The 25,284-nt window shown below is 37.8% G+C and overlaps 1 protein-coding gene across 7 annotated transcripts in view; it reads left to right on the top strand.

The window, feature by feature from the left end:
- The window catches only part of BLNK (B cell linker), a 124,034-nt gene that overhangs the window by 62,964 nt on the left and 35,786 nt on the right, over nt 1-25,284 (top strand). For 3 of the 7 annotated variants that reach the window (XM_026670723.2, XM_026670722.2, XM_026670721.2), the window contains exons 1-2: nt 1,318-1,557; nt 22,035-22,100. In XM_026670723.2, the coding sequence (XP_026526508.2) occupies nt 1,511-1,557; nt 22,035-22,100 (113 nt within the window). In that variant the 5' untranslated portion in view covers nt 1,318-1,510. Of the gene's footprint in view, nt 1-1,293; nt 1,558-22,034; nt 22,101-25,284 lie in introns of those variants that run through there. The other 4 variants (XM_087964248.1, XM_087964246.1, XM_087964245.1 and 1 more) reach the window with 2 other exon arrangements.

Genomic DNA, 25,284 nt, shown 5'->3' with positions numbered 1-25,284 from the left:
CCTGGAACTGATGATGACCCTCTGCACCTTATATTACCATCTTTCCTGGTTTTGCACCAAGCATTTTTATTGCCTTCTATTCAGTCTGATTTAGAGAAGGTTTTTTTTTAATGTGTAAAATCACAGAACCGTAGAGCTGGAAGGGACCACAACAGTGATCTAGTTCAGCTGCTTGCAAAATACAGGAAAACCAATTAAGTCTCTTATAGTTCCCTATTCACTTGTGCAAGGCAACAGTACACCTGTGCAGACAAAACATTGAGCAAAGCCCAGACTTGAGTTTTGAGGATCAGTTTAGCCATCTAGCCAAACCTGCAGTGCCCCTTCTTGGCAAATGGTATCTCTCCAACTGAGTGACCAAATGGACCTGCAGGGTTCATAGATGTGTACATGTCAAGAAAGTCTAGCATAGCATTGCTGGCTGGGGAATTCGGAGGTTTGAAATCCACACCTCTCCAAGAGGCCAACAATCAAGAAACCCTGCTTTAACAAACAAGGATATGCTGTCAAACCCACAAACTTTTTGCACATCTATTCTTCCCCAGTGCTGAAAATCCATAGGATTTCATTTGTGTTCTTGACTAGTCCTTAGAACTGACTGTCCTTGGAAGGATATAAGGGCACAGCAGGGTCTTTTCCTAGTCCAGTAATTTCCAAAAGGGTTCAGATAAAACTTCCTAGAATGGAGCTGGATCAAAGCTGGAGATCCTGGGAATCCAAGCTATGGTTGGGAGGCCTCAGATTGGGAAAGGCTGGGAAGCACCTGAGGCTCATCCAACAGTAAGATTGGCACCTACATCTACATTTTTCAGCCTTGAAGATCCCAGTGGAATTTCCCAGTTGCTTGTTGCCAATCCCTAGAACAACTTTAAGACTTGTGGACTTCCAGAAGTCTCCAAACTTGGCAACTTTAAGACTTGTGGACTTCAACTCCCAGAATTCTCCAGTAAGCTGGCTGGAGAATTCTGGGAGTTGAAGTCCACAAGTCTTAAAGTTGCCAAGTTTGGGGACCCCTGCCCTAGAATATTAAAGATATTGAATATGAGGACCTTCCAGGAGAAAGGAGCTCTTCTGAACCCCGGCAAGAGGGTTAAATCGCCACCTCTTCCAGGATTAAGGTGTCACCTTCCCTTCCAGCCTAGGAACCTCCTTCCCGAAATCATGACTCCGTTCGACTTGGAAATGAAGAGATCAATCGCAGCGCCGGACGGGGGTGGTTCACACGCCCAAATAGGTGTGGATCTTCCTTCATGTTTGTACAAACACCCTATTAGTAACCAAGCTGGCTCGGTCACATGACGGAGGCGAAACGTGAAATCCGGCCAGCCTCGAGCCAGTTTTCGGCTTCTCCGAAAGACGCGCGGAGGAGGAGATAAATTCCCCTCCGGAGGATCCTTCATCGCTTCGGTTTCTTTCGGCCGCAGCCCCTCTCTGAATCCCGATCTCCTGGAACTAGGAAGCTGGCGGAAGTCCCTCTGACTGGCTTGTCACCTCAGGCGGATCGCTTGGAATGGAGAAACTCAATAAACTCACCGTGCCGGCGGGACAAAAACTCAGGTACGGCTCTCCACACCTCTCAGTCCCGATCCCGCCGCCGCCGCCGCCGCTTGGCTTTTCCCCCCTCTTCCTTATGCCGAGAGTACGATTCAGAAGTTCTCGCCTTCTCTGGTCTCTTGGTAGAAGTCTGGGCGGCTGAAGGAGGAGGAGGCGGCATGAACTAGTAGCGAGTAGACAATAATTAAACAGCCCGGCAATCCTCAGAGAATCCAGGACGCTGAATGGGGAGGGAGGCTTTGGGATCGCCCAGGAATCTTTCCAAAATGATATGTCAATGGTAAATTGTATATGAATGGGTTCTGTCCATGATCGCTCCCTTTCCTCTGTCGGGTAGGGTTTTTTAAACCTTAAAACCTGGTGGATCTTTTCTCAATACAAAGGAGATGTTTCGTCAGGAGTAGCAACTTGCCATAAAACCACGCTCGTTATAACCACGCTAGTTATATCAAACAAACCGATTGCATGTTTATATACACCTTTCTTTGTGAGGCACTGTGGCCAGCATGTATTCATAACCTTTGGCGATCAGGGGTATATTTAAGTAGACTAACCGTACTTCCTCAACTCCTTGATTTCTCCCTGGAAAGCAGGAACCCTTCTTCTGTTGTGTGATTAAGAACACAGGGCGCTGCTTGTACTACACAGAGTCAGACAAATGTCTCTGGAAGTTCTCAGTCATCCAGGTCATGGTTGTCCCAAAGGTGCTTGTTCAAGAGGCAACTGGACTTTCTGGGAAAGGCCAGTAGCCTCTTGAACCTTTGGGACAGAGTCAGACAATTGGTTGATCGAGACTGGTTGCAATTGGCAAAGGATCTGCAGATGCCATGCACTACCTGGAGTTGCTAGTAACAGAATTTGAACTGTCCTGCTTGACTGTGTGTGGCATGGTATTAGTTTTGACTTGATATTCTTCTTCTGCCTTGGGAGCCATCATGGCACCAGTCCATATTTGATATTGATGCAATGCAGCTTGTAGGACTTGGATTTGTGGAATTTGCCAGTGAGACATTTCAAGGAAGTTTTTAGCAACTTTCAGTACATGACTAAAAGTTAGAGGTGTGTGCATGTGAGTATACAGAATTTATCAGATTTCTACAAAGATAAAATATGAAGACACAGAGTAAAGGATTTAAAAAGGAAAAAAGTGGGAGAAATGTAAGAAGGAGAAAGGAAAGGAAAGGAAAGGAAAGGAACTTCCAAGTTCCTTAATTACAGTTACAAATATAAAATACATTAACCTTTAGCTCTAATAGTTCACAGTATTTATATACAGTATAATCGTAAACAGTTCTAATTGTCAAATCCCAAAATTAAAATTTCATTTCTTTCAGATTCAAGCAAAAAGTTCAGAAGTGGTCTCCATGTATGAAAAAAAAGCTAGAGTTAGATTTTCTATCCCTTCCAATTCCATTCACTTGGCCATCCATTCTTCCATTCTGGGACTCTGTAAAAGCTTCTATCCCTGTGCTTAAAAAGTTAGAGCAGGAATGAAACCAAAGAATAATGCGCAAAAACTAAGAGACTGGGAATAATTTCATTCTTTGCAAATCTCATCAATGCACATATGTATACTGGTAACGCAGTAAATACATCGAATTTTAGTGCACTGCACATGGCTTTCAGTACTTATTTCTGTACAACTGAGGTCTTTTTATCTCCCTTTAAGTTAACTGTGGGTGAAGAGAGCATTGCTGAGAGTTTTCTGAAAATGAATATGAAGTCATTAAAAGTCCAGTCAACCCAGCAAAATACAAACAGGATCAGAAGCCACGAGAAACAGAGAAAGTGTGAAACCTGGTAAAAATTTAAAAAATTGAATCTAGGTCATTTCATGAATCTGTGATGGAGGAAATTTGCATGCACCTGGTTGGCAGAAAACGGGGGGGGGGGGATAGTGATCTGTGGATTTCAAAATAGGCCCCAGGGTTGTTCATTACAGGTAATCCTCAGTTTATGACCAGTTGTTTAATGACCATTTGCCAGATGGTTTTGGCAGATAGCTAGCCTAGACCCATCCTCAAAATTCACTCTGGGCTTTGGGCAATATTTTGTCTGCACAGGTCCATTGTAGCCTTGCCCAACTGAACAGGGAGAAAGTTTGCCTATAAAAGTTTTAATTTGATTTTCCTGCACTTTTCAGATGTTTGAACTAGATAATTGCAGTGGTCCTTTCCAACTCTACCATTCTATAATTTTACAAAAAAAAAAAAAAACCTTATCTAAATCAGACCTAATAGAAGAAAATAAAAATGCTTGAGAGAAGTGTGAAGAAGTCTTCATATCAGAAAGATGAAGATTATATAAATATGGTGCAGGTGATTATTCCAATTCATCCAATTATTCCTATAGACTGTCTTAAGACAAATTGTAAAGAGTTGATGCTTACTATACCAGGTAGTGTTACCAGGCATTAATATTAGAAATGAAATATACTGAAATAAGGTCATTATAAGTTGAGTTTTGTTACTGTTTATTTTAAATGTGCAAAAAAAAGTCAGATTGAAACTGAGTGAGTTGAACCACCCATCACTCACAAGCAAAGCTGTACTTTATTCATTTATTTATAAAATGTACGATACCGCTGACTGAGATTTCTAGATTCTTGGCAGTTTATAATAGCACATAAAATCTGAACTGAAATCGGAATGGTTAAAAACTATTTAAAACTGCCAACCTGTAGGTTCAGGATCCTTTTGACTGAGCAAAAAGTCAGCGGTGATTCATGCTTCTATCACCTCGTGCTTGGATTGCCACAGTGTTCATTGCATAAGACTCTCCCTTGAAGACTACTCAGAAACTGCAACTGTTTCAAAATGCAGCATCTCATTTGTGGGTGATTCAGTTATCACAATCATGTTTCCAGTGCAATTCCAATTGCTAGTTTTAAGGTGTAATAATACTCCGTAAGGCTTGGCTTCTAAATAAACCTGAAGACTACCTTCTTTACGTAAAAACCTTTCTGTGCAATGCATAGTATCACTTACCGTTTTCTAGCAGTATTCTTCCAATACTAAAGCATGAAATGGGTATGGATTTACAGATAGTTATTTTCTATCACAGTCCCTAATGGCCTTAACAGAAGTTAGTAAAATTTGAATGGTTCTGGAGGACACTTGGGGTGGTGAACAACTGCCATATGCATCTTCTGTAACAGTAACTACCTTTTTTAATGATAAACTTGTGTTTTAACATTGTTCATGTATTTACAAGTATAAACAGCTGGAAATCTTTGTAGGTTACACTGGTATTTAGATATAATTAATGGTTAGGGTTCTCATTAGGTCCATTGGATGTCTAAAGAAAAGTGCCAGATCACTGTCAGAAAGTCCAGAGTGGAGTGGAGTAGAAGTAAGAGTGGAGTGGAGTGGATAGAGTAGAGTGGAGTAGAATGGAATAGAATAGAATAGAATAGAATAGAATAGAATAGAATAGAATAGAATAGAATAGAATAGAATTTTTAGTGTCACTTTAAATGAAAACTAATCAGCAAAGATTAAAATGAAATCTCATTGCATTCAGCTCTCAAAAGATAACTATTAATCATATACATATATCTGTTTAGAGGATCTTGATGGCAGGTCATCTAGAAAGAAAACTCAAGTTCTCTTGAGTAACCAAATCTCAATATAGAAAAGAGTCTTAAGTTTTTGAATCTAGGCTTACCTGAAGTCTTGCTAGGCCAGAATCTCACAAGAAGTGCTCAAGGCTAGCCATGACTATATTTCCTTCTTTCAATGTTTACGACATCGTGAACCTTAAGGATTGCTTGCCTCTGAATAAAGTGGTAGGTCACAGTTAATTGTGTGGCTTGGTTGGGACAGCATTCTATTTCCTAGATTGTGCAGTCTCCTAAGATCCTGCTCAGTTTGCATCATTTAAACTCAGAAAACCTTTCTTGGGGTTTTAAATCATTATTTCACTGATCTATTTTTGTCTGTATATTTTTGAATTGCTGCCATTTTCTTAACCTCTGGTTGTCAATGATAAGTTTTTAAAATTTTAATCATGTTTTTGCCTTTGTGGGGAATCTTTCTGGATAGCAGACTACAAGTGTTTTATATAAAGTATAATAGTAATTTTTACTATTAGCAAATATATTTTGAGATGCCTCGCAAACAGGCACCACAATCAGGAAGGTTCAGAGGTGGTAAGAATCTGACTGCCTGCACAGAGCACTAACTCAACCTTCCCCACAAAGTGGTACCTATTTATTTATTCTCATAGAACATGCCTTCGAACTATCAGATGGGCAGAACTGAGGGAAGTGACGGGAGCTCACCCTGCCACAAAGTGCTAGACTTGAGCTGCTGGGGCAGAGACCATCTCTAGTGTCATTAAGCCACTGAATCACCATGCTTCTTAATCATTAAAAGACATATTACAACTAACAAATCAAGAGAGTAAGCTAGATAATTTTCTATTGAATTTTTATTGAATTTACAAAAAAAAGACTTGTCAAGATGTTGAAAAATTTTGTGAAAAGGAACAAAAGAAATCAAGTTCTAGGACATTATTTGAAGCTATTAAAAACCAACATTGTTAAAAGTAAAAGGAACACTTGGTTTCTTTGATCAAGACTAAAATATATATGTTATCTCTGATAACCCTTAATAGTTTTTTGGTGACATCAGGACTGAAATGGTAAGGCCTTAAGGATTTATTTATAGATAAGAGGCGGGATATTGTAAGAAACAATTGTATTTTAAGAGAAGGTAGCAAGTTCTTAAAATTGTTTATGCTTTGTAATGAAGTAGGAAGTCATTTCTTTATATTTATGTTCTTTTATTCTTATTTTTTATGTTTTTCTATTTTTTTTTCTTTTTTGCACTTCTATTTCTTTCTTCCTTCCTTCCTTTTTTAAGTGACACGGTGGCCCAGAGGTAAAGACACTTTCCTCCCACTTGGAAAGTTGAGAGCTCAATCCTAGGCAGTGATAGATGTTTCTCTTATCAGCGCGCAAAGAGAAAATATCTGCTGCAAACTCCACATAGTCGTCAGGAAGGGCATCTGGCTAGTAAATACTCCACTCCATTCAATCATCCCAACTCCACCCTGATAAAAAGGATTACAGGGTTGTAAAAAGAAAAGAAAATTTAGTATGTCTCCGTTTTTAACCTTGCACTTGTAAATTTTAATAAAATTACTATTTTAAAAATTCGTTGTGCATCTATATTCATTCGCCACCTGTACTCTGGCAATAACTGTTTTAATCTAGCATTTCCCAAAGTAGTAATCTTCAGATATCTTGAGACTCTAGCTGCTAGAATTTCTAGTCAGCACTAGCCAACCTGGCAGAACATTTTGGAAACTGACAATCCAACACATCTAAGACTCCTACACATGCTTTTACCTAGGTATACCATCTACTTAGTTTAAAACATTTATTGCCAAGTCATGATGTTTGATCAGAAATTATTCCCATTGATTACATGGCAGCTTCCTTCTCCATTAATAGGTTTATCTCCATGTCTTGAAACATGAGCAAAATAATTTCTCTTTATCATTAGTACTTTCATTAAATTTTAAACTTACTATTAAAATAAACAAGTGTTTATGAATGAACTAGGTTGAACAGAGGCAGTAGCCTGTATAAGGAGTTTTTCCTTGTATTGTCTAAAGTAGTGGTCGCCAACCAGTGGGCTGTGAGAAAATTTTGGTGGGCCGCAGAGAAATCTCACCCCCAGAGCACCCCCACAAAGCAATTAATCCAGGCTGCGCAGAAACACAAGGCTACGCCGCCCACTCATTCTTTACCGGGTAAACTTGCCTGCTAAATTGCTATTTTTCCTTTTTCCGACCATCAGGTGTTCTGCTGTGCCAGGAGATTTAGATTAGCTAGGAAGCAGGAAGTGGTTGGATTTCTTGCTTTCTAGATAGTCTTTAGATCTTCGGCTCAGCACAGCCAAACCTCCCTTAGGACTGAAGGTTTGCTTGCAAGCAAATTCAGTGCAGACTCACAGCAAGCAAATTTGAGAGACTGAGCTAGCCGATGGCAGATAGATAGATCACTGAATGATTCTGTGAGCAACTCAATCTGCCTGCTTTGCCTGATTTTGGGTAAAAGTTGCTCCTTTTTTTATAAAAAATTCAATATTTATATAACTATTTATAATATTTACATACAAGCTATGCCCAGCCAGTCACATGACCACCAAGCCACACCCACAAATTAGGCCACACCCACAGAACTGGTTAGTGGTCCCTGGGATCTAAAATTATGAGTTTGGTGGTCCCTGAGGTCCAAAAGGTTGGCGACCCCTGGTCTAAAGGCAGGTAGTCCTCACGTTATGACTATAATGGAGGCCATCACCACTACCACCATGTTCAGAACTCATAAAGCAAGTTGGTCACATGAGTGTACCAATTTTACAATGTTTTTTGAGGTGGTCATTAAGCAAATGAGTGGTTTTTTAAGCAAATGAGTCATTAAGCAAACCAACAGTTCACCATGGATGTGATTTTGCTGAAAACTGGAAGTAAATGCCAGCAAAATTATTGTAAAATGGGACTATGGGACACTGCAAATGGCTATAAGTGCTGCCAGTCATGTGACTGCAGGATGGAGTGGGCGGAACCTGACTGTCTGAACTTTAAATCTGGGTGGTAGGTACTCTCCAGATAGGTCTGTCAGAACTTCGAACAGTTACTAAGCAACCCGTCATAAGTCAAGAACTATCTGTACTAATAATAGACTTCTTTACAAACATGAAGGTAAAAACAGCAGAAAGTCATTCTTATCAATGATATTTGACTATAGTTGTTTCTTTATAATTAACATCTATATACATTATGTTCCTTTAACTGCAGTATGAAGAATGAATTTTAGATTTCTTTTTCAGATGGAGTAAGGGTAGGTTTAAAGGTCAGAACTTATAGCCACCACTCAAAAATATTGCTTTATTTTTTGTTTGAATATATATAAATATTGGCCACCTATCAGTACATAGTCCTTGAATTTTTCACAATCTGCAAAAAATCTAATACTAATGATAACAAGCAAGAACTATAAATAGTATAAAAACCTATTTAAATTAATTCTCAGTTTGGAATAAAAAATAAAATAAGCCATTTAGCTATTACAGATACATGTTAAAGTTGGCTTAAAGCAAGAGCAGATGGCCATCCCGATACTTTATTGGGAAGTTCCCCAGATAATGGCGCAACCACAGAGAAATGATGACTTCAAGTGGCAACCAAATGAGTGACTGCTGTGAAAATGAACCTCCCAAGATGATCTCTGCCTTGGAAGAGGAAGTCTTATCTTGGGTGTCCTCAGTTCAAACGGTTCAAGTTTTTAAAAATAGTAACAGTTACAAAAACTGTACTCTTATTAGTGAAAAGATTTGAAACAATGGTATAAAGTTCAATTTGATTGCAGCATTTTGATGAATGATGCACCAAAGGACAGGTGTACATGAAATGCATTACAGCAATGGTTCTCAACCTTTTCTTCATGATGGACCCCCTTTAAATATCTTTTGTGGCCATGGACCTCCAAGAGTTAAGTCAAGATTTAAATCATAACGTTTCTTCAAGACTTCACGGACTCCCTGTGATGACATCGTGCCCCCCCTTCCCAAGTGGTCTGCGGGCTCCAGATTGAGAGAAATCAACTTGGAGATTATCAGGAAAGACACCTTTGTTTTGTTATCTTTAGAAGTCAAAGCTGATTAAAAAGGATGTCTAGGCGTATTTTGTAAGATATTAAGATCATTCCCAAATTCTGTTTTTGCTTTTAGAGATAGTATCATTAAGCATTTTGCAGTTCCAATCTGAGTTTTTGCACATTTCATTCATTTTACTTATTCAGTTGAATTATTCTATATTTTATTAAAAGCCAACATCTTCTATTTTAAACTTTACCAAAAGTATCCATTTATCTCAATTTCTCTTGTTAATCATTCTGTTTCTTTGTCATAGTCTGCTCCTGATATTTTTTTCAATGGTTTCAGTTTATGTCTAGAAGTATCAGGGACAAAATGAAGTCTTGGTAGACCTCAAGAGCATAGCAGAGAAGTTGCAGAGAAGACAATCTAGTCCAGAAGGAAATCATATCAATAGTATCAAAATTTGCTTTGGGTTCTAGGAGAATCAAAATATACCCTCTGCTATTCTCCAAATGAAGATCATCCATTAGGCTGACCAGGTCAGTCTCAAATCTCATAACTTACTCAAAAGCCAGTTTGAAATAAATCTAAAGAATCCATTCCATTTAGGACTGTCTGCAGGTGAGAAGCTATCTCCCTCTCAATTACCTTGCCCAACCATGGAAAGTTAGAAACTGGCCTGGAATTGGGAAGCTGGCCTCCCTTGAGAAGCAAAGGAGGACTTCTTAAAATAAGTGCCTCTATTAAACAAGGAGGCGATTTCCCATGTGAAAAAGACAGTGATAATTCTTAGCAACCAGTTGCACAGCTTCCTCGCAGTTGGACATAAGCCATGTTGGACAAATATTACCCCAAAGCAACCATTCACATCATCAGAATTATTGATTGAAATTGATCTAGTTTAATCATAGAGGAAGAACACCTGGGCCTTCTGTTGACTTGACATCTAAAATAGTGTGTCAAGGTCATCTCAGTTCTAAGAAACTTGTTGAAAACATCCAATTCTGAAGGTTCTAATTTCAAATGTAGAGATTGAAGAACAGATATTAATTCTCCCACAACTTTGGGTCAGCTCAGATGAACAAATCTGCAGATGGCGCACAAAAGTATTGCTTCTCCTTTTAGTATGGACTGCCAACAGCAGAGAGTCTCCAATTGTCTATTTATTGTATCTTTAAAAGATTTGAGGAACATTTCCTACCACCTGTATTCAGATGTTTTTCCATGCTGCTTTCTGTTCCACATCTCATGTTACATACATCTATCTATAGTTCTTGTTTGAACAAGACTAAGACATTTATACTTTTATATCTAATTAAATAGCAAATGGAATGCACTAATTGTATAATTTATGAAAATAAGATAGATTGTTTATTAAGTCTTTAAAGAAGGAGGACATTTAAAACAAATGAACACTTTTCCCCAAATGTTCTTTTTTTGTTTCTCAGAAAATAGAAAATAGAGGGAACGTATCCTGTCCAGTGCTCTTAAAAATTTATATCAACTTTTATTAGACATTACATTGTTCATATTTTCTGAAGGAAAAAAAAAGCTTAGATCATGGGTTCCTACATAAAATACATATATCAGTGCCACTGACAACAATTTCTTGTTGTGTACAGAATACATAAAATAACAGTTGGGAATGATCACAGCAGGATCACAAAACATTTTGTTAATGTTAAGAATTGCACAATTTGTGAGAAAAATCTTTTCTCTGAATCACATACATAACGGGTGAAGCTCCTTGTTGCAGAGACGATGGTTCAGACAATAGGGTTTTCTTCTCCTTTGTCCCATCCTGCAAATGCTTCCCAGATATTTGATTAGGAATGGGCCCAATAAACCAGAGCAGACTTCAGTGATGTGCAAGGAACTGCAGAAGTATCAACAGCTTTATTTGTTTCTCCTCTATAGTGGGTTTTTATTTTTTTACCTCATTAAATATCCCATCTATATATGGGATTACTAAATTTATGATTAGTTCATCAATTACCTTTTAACTGGTAAATTACTTTTTTTTAATTGCATTTTTTACTATACATGGAACTACAGGGAAAGGTCATCTGCTGGTTTGGTATGATTATATTCAACTGTGCATTTCCACTCCAGGCTGAGCTGAAGATGATTCAAACTCTATCCAAGGAAGTATCCAAGTAATGGCAATTCAAAAACCTATTGATTCTGGAATGATTCTGGACTGTTGGTAGGTCTGTGCTTTCCCATGGAGAGCAAGCTTGCAACTTAAAGATCCTCCTAGGTAGAATAGATGGAGGCTGTGGCCAGGAAAGGTATCAGCTTCAGCTGGCAGATCAGTAGAGACCTTATGTGAACCAGGAGTCTCCAAAGGTCATGCCTGCCTTTCTTTTCTCGTATCTGTGTTACAATAATTCAGTTGTAATAGAATTATAGATGCCGTTCAGAATCTTCCATGGGTTATAAAATGCAAGCAGCCAAGTGTTTATGGGATAGTCTTATTAAGGTCATGTAATACCACTATTATACGATCTGCATTGACCACCAATGTATTTCTGAGAGCAGTTTGAGTTATTGATTATCATCAATAAATGACATTATGGTTCAAGGCCTAGGTATCCAGAAAAACCACCTTTCCCAGCTAGACTCTGCCCCATTCCCACCCAAGAATGGTTGCTGAAGGTCCCATGTACACCAAGAAGCAAAAATTTGGTTAGTGAGATGGGCGGCATATAAATTTAATAATAAATACATTCTCTATACGGGTTCTTCTCTGAAACTAACTCCCCTCAAATCAAGGGTAGTTCCCATTCTTACATTCTTGCAAAAGTTGGTTAAAACTCAGCCACTGACATAAAATAAAATATTATTGCTGTTCCTTCTTCTGAGCTTTACTCCCATTTTTTTAATTCTTCAAATTTCAGCTTTCTCATAATCACTTCAGCATAGAAGTTGAATGAAAAAGGTGAAAAATTCTGACTTGCAGCACTCCTTTTTCTGTCTTGAATCAATCAGTGTCTCTATATGCTGTTCAGACAGTGGCTAGCTGATTTGGGTACAGCGACTGCACCAACTTTGCCAGATGTGTTGGCACCTCCAGGTCTTCTAGGGCTCTCCACAGCTCATTATGATCAACACAATCAAATTTCTTAATAGTCAATATTGATGATATGTTCTTTCCATGATCCAGCATAGATTTGCAATATGGTCACAAGTGCCACAACTCATTCTGAAGTCAGCTTGAACATCTGATAATTCCCTTTAGATACTCATGCCAGACCTTGCTGTATGATCTAAAGGAAATCTTGCTAGCACGAGGGATGAGGGCAATTGCACAGTAATTATAATAATCCTTACAGTTGTCCTTTTCTGGCAATAGAATGAATACTGGCCGTTTCTAATCCTGTGGCATGTGTTTGTTTCCTAAATTTTCTGGCACAAAAAGGCTGTGATTGGTGGTAAGTGGTACGGGCCTCACCAGTTCTACAGGAATGGTATCAGCACTTGGGCCCTTGTTTGACAGTTGGCTCATTGCTCACAAGACTTCTTCCTGAAGGATGGCTTCCCTTTGCTCATTATCCTTTATTGCTGCCATACAGTTCTTCTGTATACTCATGTCATCTATTAGTGACACCTTGTTGGTCAGACAGTTCTTTCCCCTTTTTTGATGATGCTTTTATGAGCAGTAAATGGTATTCAAAATATTTTGAACTGCGCAGATGCATTCCTGTTGTGGCCCTTCTTCTAGCTGCTTAAAATGCTAGTCTCGATAAACTTTGATATCTTTCCTTGCTGCACTTTCACTATTGTTGCTTCCTCCTGTTTGTCTGCTGCTTTTGACTTTTATTCGCTTGGCTATTTTGATGCTTTCATCTAAGAGTCACTTCTGCTTTTTCTTTGGCTTCTTGAATGGTGTATGTTCAACTGCTGTTTCAATGGTGGTTAATCGAATTTCTTGCAACAGTATGTTAGGCATCATCTCAATAGTGTCCGGCAGTTCAAACCTATTTTTCACAACAATTGCATAGGTAGAAGGGATTTTGGTGACATCAAACTACTGGCGCAGTGGTTAGAATGCAATATTGCAAGCTAACTCACTGCTCACTCCAGGAGTTTGATTCTGAGCAGCTCAAGGCTGACTCAGCCTCCATTCTTCTGAGGTCAGTAAAATGAGGACCCAGATTGTTGAGGGCAATATGCTGACTCTATAAACCTCTTAGAGAGGGCTGAAATATAAAGTGGTATATAAGTGTGAGTGCTGTTGCTACAGCTGTCTTTTTGAAATGGCATAATTAGACTATAATTGTTTGTAATGCCATAATTTGACACAGTCTACACATTTTATAGATGTTTGAAATAACATAGTCAATGTATTGAATATTCTTGTAGTTGTTCTATGTAAGCTGCAAGACAATAGGTGATTAGGAGTGGTAGGCCCTTGTGGACTCAATAAGCAAAAGAAATTCTACAGAATTCCACTACTACTTTGTCCTTTTGTCTCTTGAATAATTGTACAGAAGTCCACTTGCTTTTATAAAATTCTTTAAATGTCCTCTTCTACTAATTTAGCAGATCAAATAAAGTGTATCACTAAAAAGTACAGATTGACAGCTCTGTCAACTTTACCAATTAAGCTAAGCAATTAATCACTTAAAATGTCAGTTTTCAATCAGAGGTTAAAGCTGGCAGAACTAATGTTTAAAGTTTCTCTGTTACTCCTGTTTGACAAGATTTCTTTCTCTTTTAAAAATACATGATTAAGGTTATTTAAAGTAATTGGAACATTCAGTTTCTAAACACTTATAATTAGAAAAAAGTTTTAATTGGCTCAGTTTGTCTCAATAATAACTGAAAGTATATGCAATTATTTCTGGGGAAAATGTGGTCACTCAGAGTGGGCATCAACTTAATGACATCTAGTTGACAAATGTTCAATTAAACAGAAAATCTAGGGTAACACTAGGGTGTTTTTTTCTTCTGAACTATATACCCTATCTTCTTTTCTATTTCTCCTTTTTCTGATACATTTGTTTTGTAATGGCTAAGTTTAGAAACCACTCTGACACACACCAAGGCCAATCATTTTAGCCTGTTCTATTGTGAGAATGTATTTTATTTATATTCATTGTATCATGCAATCTCAGATAATTGGAGTAAATCATAGCTAATTTTGCCATAGATTATTATTTCACACAATCATAGTTATCATAATTGTTTCCATTATTCATCCTTTCTTACTCTTGCCATTTTAATTTTAGACAGTTTTGGTTCCTTTAGATAATTTTAAACCAGGGGTCTCCAAACCTATCAACTTTAAGGCTTGTGGAGTTCAACTCCCAGAATTCATCAGCCAGCATAGCTGGTAGTTGAAGTCCACAAGTCTTAAAGTTGCCAAATTTGGAGGCCCCTGTTTGAGACAGTTAGGAATCTTAGTACAGAAAAAAAAAATTGAACACAAAGGTGGGTCAACTACTTCAAAACCTGGTCCTGACAATCTAAAATCTGGTCCCTTTTAACATGTGCACTGCACACACATAAAAGGAGTGAGCCTTGGATTATCTGGACCTTTTTGGAAATGTTGTCCCACATCATGGACATAACTGCTTGGGAACTGGGTGGAATCAAACTAAATCACAGCAGGATTACAAGTATAACAGGCCACAAAATGTGATTTCTTTCATTATAACTTAGCACAGTTCAAAGTCTGCAGTTATGGTTTGTAAACAATGATTAATGGCTTACTGTGAAGTGTGAAATTTGTCCATGAAATTAACATTGAGGGGTAGCACTCCAAAGAAACCAAAGATTCATAGAAGTACATCCTTTATAAAGAAAAGCCCTCTTTAGATCTACAAAGTATCTGTCAACACCTTCATGTGTAGGGAAGGGTTCAGCTCATGAAATGTAGAGTTTTCCTGGAATCAGCAGAAAACTTTCTGTAACTTTCTATTGAGACTACCTAGCATTTTTAGATTTGTAAAAAAAACATCCCAAACCAGAATCTTTCCCTTCAGATAAAAAGGATTGAAGGTAAATACCATCAATAACTCAAATGCCTAAAGGCAGCAATTTCCTTTTTAAATATTCTGATTTTTTTTTCCTAAGAAAATCAAGGTATATTGTGAGATTGCAGTTCCAACACAGTGATCATTTGAGAAAATCTAGTATAATGCTCTATAACATTTTCTGACAATGTTAATGTACGTGAAACCATCTGTCAGTGATCAGCCTCTAACATCCCTTCACACAACTATTCAAAGTATTTTATGGGGAAGTTATGTCAACTTGAAAAACTAGTTCCACTGTTTCTGTGGAAAGGGGTATTGAATTCGGTGCTCTGATCCCTTTAAACTGATGGGTGATATTATCAAAATTGCAGTCATAACCACCAGGCCATCACAGGTTTTATAAATTTATGTTACTTGATTATTACAAAATTACTTATGTTGAACATAAAAATCAGCTATAAGAACCTATGGACCAAAATATCTTGTATGTCTTTGAATCGTTTTTTTTTTTTTTAACTCCTGACACCTGCCTGAACTAGTTTCCTTGGCAATACTTCAGAAGTGATTTCCACTGCCTTCTTCTTAAAGCTGAGTGAAAATGACTGTTATCAACTCTTCATCTGCCAGCATTACTAAACAGGCTTTTGAGAGAGAGAAAACTCTTAATAAAATATTACTGTTTATCTTATCAGTATGATAAATTATTCTCTATGAGAAATTATTCTCTAGGTGAAAGGAGTCACATAACATAAACTTCCAGAAGAGAAGAATTATACTCCTGCTCTACAAATATCTGTATTTGTCTACAAAGTTGTTCTCTTCGCTTTAGAAAGCAAGGCAAGTCATGGGCTGATAAACCCATATAAACGAAGGAGAATCAGGTTGTAGATGAGCAGGAATTTCTTGATGGCAAGAGCTGATACATGGAAGAGTTTGCCTAAAACAGTGATGGAGTCTCTTCACTGAAGGCTTTGAGATAAGAGTTGAAGGTTTTGAGATAAGAATGGCCATCTGCAGGAATGGTTTAATTTAAGACAACGAGTAGATTCCCCAAAAAGGCCCTTCCAATTAATGCATTGTATGATTCTACAAGTATCCTGGGGTGATTAAATAACATCAGTAATTACCCAAAACACAATATTCTTTTAGAGCATTTATAGGAATTGTTTGGAACCTGCAAGGACCACCCACTATTCATAAACTATAATCTTTTTTCAAAAGTTTCACCTAAGTTCCTATTTATACAAAACTAAAAGACATACCAACCAAAATAAATACCAGCTGCATAGCAGTTTCTCTTTCACTGAATATAGCAAATTTGTTCCTGTTCATAATAATGAAGCAAAGATTGAAGTTGATAGGTGTTTCACACTCCTCATGTGGTCTAGTCAGAATCATAGATTTTTTTTGATTTCCCAGAATTTTAGTTATATTTCTTTTGTTTGAAGTACTCCAAGATGTGTTTGACTTCAACTGTTATCCCTAAAAAGTCATCCAGAGGGGAGGAGAGTGAGAACAACTTGTGCCGTTGACTCCAGATTGAAACAGGGAAGATACAAAGTTTTCATGGATGGAACTAAAATGGCTCTGCTAATTCCAGTAGATTAAATCATTACATTATATGTAATTGGTCCTTTCCCTTCCTGACACCATTCTAGTGTGTGTCTATTAGCTAAGTATATTCGAGGGCATGCAGAAGTCAGTAAGTTGCTAAAGGCTGATCATACTGAATTACTGCCCACCTGTCCCAAAGAAGACGTTATGTCACACATTTCTTTTACAAAGTTTTACATGACTTCCACTTCCTCTGTGTTGCGAGTGGGGGGAAGACATTTCTCTATTTTTATGCAGTGCATATCCTGTATGCTCTTTTTGCCTTTACTGACCTCCAGGAGGCGATACAAAAGTTGGTTGTTTTGAATTACCTATTTTGGGAAGTTGCCAGTCCTTTAAAAAGATCCATTTTTGGCTTATGCACTCTGATTGTATGTGACTCCTGATATAACAGATAACAGATAATCAGAGTTGGAAGGGACCCTGTAGGTCATGTAGTCCAATTCCCCTCCCAAGCGGGAGACCCCACACCATTTCTGACAAATGGCAGTCCAATCTCTTCTTGAAAGTCTCAAGTGATGGCGGTCCCACAACTTCTGATATGCAACTTCTGATATGCGTTTCCCATGTGTTTAAAAGAATGTCCACAAACTTGAGGCTTCCGGTTTGAAGGGCTTCAGCGACAGACAGAAATCCGCGATCGTGAGCAGTTTCTGTCTGGGCTCGCCGCTGGAGCGCCCCGAGCCAGCTGGTTTCGGGGCTAAGCCACCCTGTAGAGGTAGTGAAGAGGGGGGAGACCACCAGCAGGGTTGAGGAGAGCCGCATCTCTCCTCCTCAGCTGGCCAATACTCCCTTTCCCGAAGGCAGTTGCAGCGGTGGTCAGAAATGGCCACCACAAAGGAGAACTCGACCAGAAAAGAATGTGCAGGAGGAAGATAAGAAGTGAAAGTTTTGGCTGACTGGGTTAAATTGTAAAAGCAACAACTAAGGTACCCTGGAATTTAAACTTACAAAAAATAACATCACTCCTAAAGAAGAGTTGGAACCAGCGAAGGAAAGTGAAAAGAGAAAGGTTTGGCTTTTTTTTTCTTCTCTCTCCTTCCCTATACTGACAACTAAGAGACTTAAATAAGAAATCAGAAAAATTCACTTTGACATCAATAGGCAATTAAGCTGAAAATAAAACAAAATGCCAAAGGGATAATAAAGATTTCTGTACATTAAAAATTTTCTTTTTCATAAGCAGGAAGGGAGAGAAAAAGAATAAGGGCAGGATCTGGAAGAGGGAGGAGACTGCCTGGAATTAAAAAGAATCTACAGTAAAACTTCAACAAGACTTCTAAAAGATACATTTTAACTGAAACTTTGCAACTAAATAGTAACCCCAGGAAGAGAAAGTGAAAAAAAAGAGCAAAAAAGAAACAGCTTGCGTGTATTTGGATTATTTGGTGAACTTTGGATTCTTGGTTATTATATTTGAATGACTAAAATCAATCGGGTGGTTGTTTAAAAATTTATACAATGGCACCACTTCTGGATGAATTGAAAATGGAACTTAAAAAGTACAAAGAAAATGCACAAGAAGGGAAGGGTTCTTTTGGCTTCGCTTTTTCAATTCTTAGAAATGGACATTTGGAACTATGAGAAACAACAAGAAACGACTGCAAAACAAGAAGACTGGGACAAAGAAGAAGCCATCTTTAATGAACAAGCAATTTTACGTGGGAAGAAAAAGGAAAGGGGGAAAGAGAATGGAGAATTTAAGACTTAAAAAAACAACCAAAGAAAAGAAAAATAATTTAAAAAATAAGTATAATACTGGAAAGCAACAGAAAAGGGGAATACAGAAGAGAGAAATAGAGGTAGAGAGACAAGGGGAGAGAGAAGAAGAGAGGGAAGAAGGAAAGGAAAAGAAGTTACAAAGGACCGGAGCAAGATATAGAGAAACAGGACCTATTTAGAGATAATGGGTGAAAATCTAACTGAAAAAGGGATTCTGTAAAGGTACATAAGATTGTATTGTTATATTAGTAATAGAAATAACTTTAGAAAATTGGAAACAACATATGATTAAAATGAGGGATAAAATAGTGTAATTTAGTGAAATGTTTGTGAATAAAATAAGTGAAATAAAATAAATGAGAAAATTGAATTAGGAAGGAACGGGAACATTTTAATTAGTTAATGTTTTATAAAATGTAAGTGAAGAAGGGGGGGAATTAACTATGGAAAGTTTATAATTGTTCCCATAGAAGTATGACATTTAATTGAAAAGTAATGTTAAAGATGTTAAGACTTTAATGAATATGAATATTAATGATAGAATTGAATTGGAATGGAATGTGTTGTTTTAATTACATACATTTATAATTTTTTCTTTTTTTAAGAATACAGTGTGTATTTTAAGAATATACCAAGCAGAATCCGAATGGAAGTTATGTATTATATTGAATGTTACAACTTTAGGGAAAAGATATAAAGGCGTCATACTCCAGTCAGTAACTACAGGAGAAATTTTGTTTAATGAGAAAAGGTAATAGATAATTGAAACAAGACAGACAAAAAATATAAATACAATTATTTGAATTGAGACGAGATAATTAAAATAAAATTGAGAAAATTAAAAGAGGGGAGAAGCTATGCAGAAAATGTAAAAAAGTAATAAGATATGGAATAGAATATAAAAATGAGCATGAACCTGAATTTGTGTCTGTACGAAGAAATGTACCTGGGATTACGCTACTTTCAAAAAAGATGTTTTATTTGTATTTTTTTTCTCTTTGTGAAAACTCAAATAAAATTTACAACAACAACAAAAAAAAGGATGTTCACAAACTTCTGTTTGTTATAAAATACAAACCAAAGAGTATGATGCATTATGCACTTTAAGGAAAGAATAGAACAGAACAGAATAGAATACCTTTATTGTCATTGCATTCTACAAATACAATGAAATTTGAAAGCTATTCCAGCAGTGTCCCAAACACCACATCACAATCACATTACAGAGTATTTAAAAATTAAAACAATTAAAAATAATAATTAAAAACCTAGTCTAAAACTTATCTAAAACATATAGTAAGTTAGATAGTTTAAAAATGCCACCATATACATAGGGCTAAATCACATATGCATTGTTTGATTCAAGACAATTATTGCCTTGGAAAAGAAACTGTTTCTCAGTCTATTAGTCCTCATTTTAAGACACCTATAACGCCTCCCTGATGGTGACAGTTCAAAATATGAATGTCCAGGATGAGAATGGTCTGTGGAGATTTTTAGTGCTCTAGAGAGGAGTCTGGTCTTCGCAATCTCTTCCAAAGAAGAAAGAGAACAACTGATGATTTTTTGTGCTGTGTTTGTAACTCTCTGGAGCATCATCTTATCCACTACAGCAGGGGTCCCCATCTGCGGTCCGCTGACTGCACCGTCCGCTGAACAATCCTTACCGGGTCGTGAGTTGTTGGGCTGCCGCCATCTTTTAGTAAAGCGCTTCCGAGAAAGTTCACCGAAGCGCTGTTTGCCATAAAAGATGGATGGCGCTTGCTCGGGTGAGCTTTTCCGGTAGAAAGCCATTTCACCCGAAAAAGCTCACCAGAGGTTGAGTGCCGCCATTATCTTTATGACGAACAGCGCCCGGTGACGCCACCGAAGCCCTTTTCGTCATAAAAGATGGCGGCGCCCAGTTGACGCTGGCACCAGTCAGCGGCGCCCAGCTGATGTCGGAACCGGGCCGGCCGAAAAGGTTGGGGATCCCTGCACTACAGAGCATCCAGCATACCATACCGTTACACAGTATGCCAAAATGCTCTCGATGGTAGACCGGTAAAAAGTAACCAGCAACTTCTCACCCAGACCACTCTTTTTCAGCAACCTCAGAAAGTGCAGGCGCTGGTGGGCCTTCTTTGCAGTGGCCATAGTGTGGACTGACCAAGTAAGGTTGTCAGAAATATGAGATCCTAGAAATTTTAAACTATGAACTCTTTCCACACAGTCTCCATTGATATATAGTGGGAGAGGCTCTGCTTTGCATCTTCTGAAGTCTATAATCAATTCTTTGGTCTAAAACGGTCTTTTATGTACACTTATACATGAATTAGAATTTAGGTAAATTAGAATTTATCCTATAGGCTAAGATAATACAGGAGGAAGAAGATGACAACTAAGACATTGTCCTGGTAGTCTTTGACTTATGACCATAGTTTACATAGTTTTTAATTACAGTTATAAGTCATGAACCTAATTTTACTATCTTTTTGTGGAGGTCATTAATTAAATGCAGTATCTGGAAAGCAAATTAGTTGTTTGGTACAGGTCAATTTTTTGCTGGAAACTGGTTCCTGGCAAAATAAAGTAAACACTGGTTCCTGGCAAAATAAATCACAATCATGTGATGACAGGGTGCTGCAAACAGTCATGAATGCAGGCTTGTTGCCGAGCGCCCAAAATGCAGTCATGTCATTGGGGGTGGGAGCAATATTAGAACTTCAGAACTCAGTTATAAGTATCTTTTTGCAGATCCATTATAAATTTGAACAGTCACTAAGCGATCAATCATAAGTTGAGCACTACCTGTATAACTCATCAATAGTACTTAGACTTATACACCACTTCACAGTGCTGTACAGCCCTCTCTAAGTGGTGTTACAGAGTCAGGATATGGCCCCCAACAATCTGAGTCCTCATTTTACTGACCTCGGAAGGATGGAAGGCTGAGTCAATCTTGAGCCAGTCAGGATCGAAAGAATCAAACTCCTGGCAGCGAACAGTGAGTTAGCCCTGCAGTACTGCATTCTAACCACCGTACCACCACAGCTATTATAATGATAATACTTTACTTATATAATTGTACATTCACTTTCTAGGAAGTTCCTCAACATGTGAACTGAATCACTGTCTTATGTCAAATAGCAGATGTTGTGCTATGCTTTCATGATACAGAGTTACTGACATTTCCCAATAAATAGATTAACTAGGAAAATAAAATACTTTAAAGACATTAAAATACAGTGGTAAATGTTAACATTTTAGTTGTTGATGATGTTGGGTGTAAAAAGATAAAGAGGTCAGAAGTCATGTTCAGCTTTTTGTCAGTTCAATGGATAGATTTATGGCATTTTTTAATAACAGCATGAAAGTGGTTGGCCATTGCCCATTTCAGCATGTTGTAGTATGTTGTGTTGTATTTTTGTTATGGATAGCACCAGCAGGAGCAAAATCAATTTCATTGTACATATGTACAATGACAATAAAGGCTGTTGTTATTATTATTATTTCTAATGTAATAAATGGTGCAATTTGATAGTAATTCTTACCATTTTCTTTCAAACAGGCAACTTCAAAAAATAGTGCATGATATCAAGAAAAATGATAGTGGAATAATGAGCAAGTTCAAAAAGTAAGTTATGTAAATGAGCAATCCACACAATGGAATTATTATTCTCTTTGATTTTGATGCTTATTTTCTGTAATTATGTCAAATATATCTATATACCTGGTTATTCTTTTTATGTTCAATTGGGCTTCCCTCCAGAACATTTCTGGTTAGTGTAATTTGTACATCAATGCAAAAGATTTTTCTTGATGCTCTTGTCTTATACAACCAACTGGGTTGTACTAATCTAGATGAAATGTTAACATATATCGCTGGCCTATGCGCTAAATAAATGAATAAATTCGTACCCCCTAGTTCAGCTGGATAAAAAGGCTGTGCTATACAGAAAATAACAGCTTCTGTCTTCAATGGCTTCCAGTGTGAACAGTGGGACGGACGTTAACCTCAGCAGTCTGAGTCGTCAGAGTCAGAGTCACGAGGGTCTGCAGCTAGCTATAATGTGGCCAAAATGATGAAATATAAGTACTGCCCCTTTTTGTGTGTGTGTCATGATATTGCTGGAAAGTCTATAGCTTTAGCACCTCCCTCTAGATGTTCACATTCTGAGTGACAAGAAAGAACAAGCAAAACATGACTATTTCAAATGATATTTCTAAATGCATTCCTCTCTTTTGCCCTAAATAAGAATGGCTGGTATTCACAGCAAATCCTTCACCACCCCACCACCCCCCACTTTAAGGAGCAATGTGGAGAATAGCAAAGTCCACCTACTGTGGGCGTAGCATTAATGACCTGACCTGTGCAAACCAAGAAATCACCAGGGATACAAGTTGCAACTTGCAGGGAACTTTCATTCACATGTAAAGCTATAAAGCAATCTGTTTATTTGGAATCAACAAATCGTTTGAACCAATTCAGCTCTGTCTTATTTTGTAATTCATGGTTAACCAAACTAGGATTTAACAGGAATCCAGCCCATCTCTACAATGCAACCTACATCGAGGGGAGCATTTCAGACCAGTGATTATTCTGTTTTATAATATTACGATATCCAATCTGTGAAGATCTGCGTTCCTGTCTCATTATTGCACAATGTTCTCTGAATGGATAAAGTTTCAACATATGCATTAAAACTTCTGCCTACCTCGTCGGGTAGCAGAGCATCAACTTGTCTGCTTCTGTTGCAACCAGTATGATAAAACAAAACAAACACAATTGTGTTTCCTCCTTCAGAGATCTTACAGCAGTTTTTCTAGCAGCCATTTTCCACACCCACATCTCCTGTATGTACTTTTAGGACTATATTTATCCTTGAAACAGTCGCCTAAATATAGATTATCTACAGAAGAGTACTCCAGAACAAGAGTCCTTCCTGATTAATTTGTATTTCTCTCCAGAAATTTCTTTGCAAAACGCAAACCTACCTACCTCACCTTTGAAGGCCTCTGCTTCTCCTAGGCTCTGATTGGGGGACAAGAGTGGGGTTGTCCCGTGTTCAATGCACTCTTTAGACTCTCCTCTTCAGTCCCTGGGATCCTAAGAACTCTCCCCTGCCTTCTGCAGCAATTGGACTTTTAAGAAATGCTTCTTAGGATTCTGTGGTGCTTCAAATTTTACCCCAAAAGCTGCTTCAAGGTGCATTCCTGGGAAAGAGGCCAGTAATGTTGTGCTTTGCACACTCTAAAGAACCTTTGGGAAATGAAATGCTGCACAATCCTATTGTGTCTCTTGCAAAATTCAGGTGAAGTTTTTTTTTCTAAATCCAGTTGTCAAACAGATTTTTTTTTCCTAGGGTTTTAATGAGGAAAGGATTGTTTCTAGTTTAGTTTAGTTTACTTTATTGTCATTGGGCCTCGTACAACAAAATTAAATGCCATCTTCAGTTTACATTATAACTCTAAGAATAAAACACAAGCACACATCCTTCACATTCTATACAATTGAATTGAAAACCCGATATTGAATGAATATTACACTATACAGTAAAATTCAATATAGTTACCACCCCGGGATAGAAGCTGTTTTTCAGCCTGTTTGTCTTTGTTTTTACTAACCTATACCATCTGCTAAATGGTAATAGTTCAAAAAAAGGGTTCCCAAGATGAGATGGATCTTTGAGAATGTTTTGAACTTCTTTAAGGCAGCAGGAGCTATAAAGCTCTTCCAAAGAGGGGAGAGGGCAACCAATGATCCTCTGGGCAATGACATTAACCCTCTATCTATCTGAAGATAGTGTTACTCAGCCCCCAAATGGTTTTTCCTGGCAATTGATTAGGACTTGTTGTGAAATGTTTACATGTGAGCAATGTGCTATCTCTCCTGCCCATCTGTAACACGCAGTTGTTTGAGAGAAAAGGCACGCTATTGCAGGAAAATCTGCAACTCTCAACCCAACGTCCGATTCTCAGAGAAGAGAGAAATCAGTTCAGCCTTTTGATAAAGGTTCCCCTATTCTTCAGAGGTAGCAAACAAAGGACATCAAAGAGGAACCAGAGATAGGGAAGATGTTCTTACATTTGACTAGATTTATCATGTGAGACTCAATGGGATTATCTCTGAGAAAAGATTGTGCTTGACAGAAAAAAAGATTCACCACTTCACATATTATGACCTTGATCAACAGATATAAACCATCACTAATAAAGTTGGGCATTCAAGGGATCATTGCCTTGTGGGAAGAAGATATCAAAGGTTCCCTTGGCCTCACAGATGGTTGTCAGAATTGCCCACTATGTTTTGTTTCAAGAGATGACATGCAACAGCATATGAACACTTCAGGGGAGGCTCTGTTGAATTAGCCTGAGTTTTGCTGAAATTCTGCAGTCCTCTGTTTTGTTGTGGCTTTGGTGCATAAGGTATTCTCAGGTTACTAGTTCAGGTGGCGGCTAAGCAGGTGCCTGTCATTTGGTAAACAGCAAAAGAGAGTCTGTATTGACTCAAAACAGAGAAAACAATGCCTGATTTAATATCGGAAACAAGAAGACCCAGTCACATCAGGATAGGTCTTTTGCTCATGGGATTGTCTTGGGAGAAAAGGGTAGGTTGGAGAGGGGATGACAAGTTTAGACTAGTATATTTTGTTTTCTGCAGCCAAGGACAAGATGTAGTAGCTTTCCTACTACATGAAGCTGTACTTGATGTGTATTTTTTCCCCTAGGCAAAATGTAAAGGACATCAAAGTCCTATTGATAATATGGACATATTCTCAGAGTTCAGAAGTTTGGCTGGTTAATGAACATGTTGTTAT

Source organism: Notechis scutatus, chromosome 4, assembly GCF_049901735.1.
Source record: "Notechis scutatus isolate UNSWTSFEM ecotype Mainland chromosome 4, rNotScu1.2, whole genome shotgun sequence".
Lineage (NCBI taxonomy): Eukaryota > Metazoa > Chordata > Lepidosauria > Squamata > Elapidae > Notechis > Notechis scutatus.
This window is presented reverse-complemented; position numbering and strand designations above follow the sequence as displayed.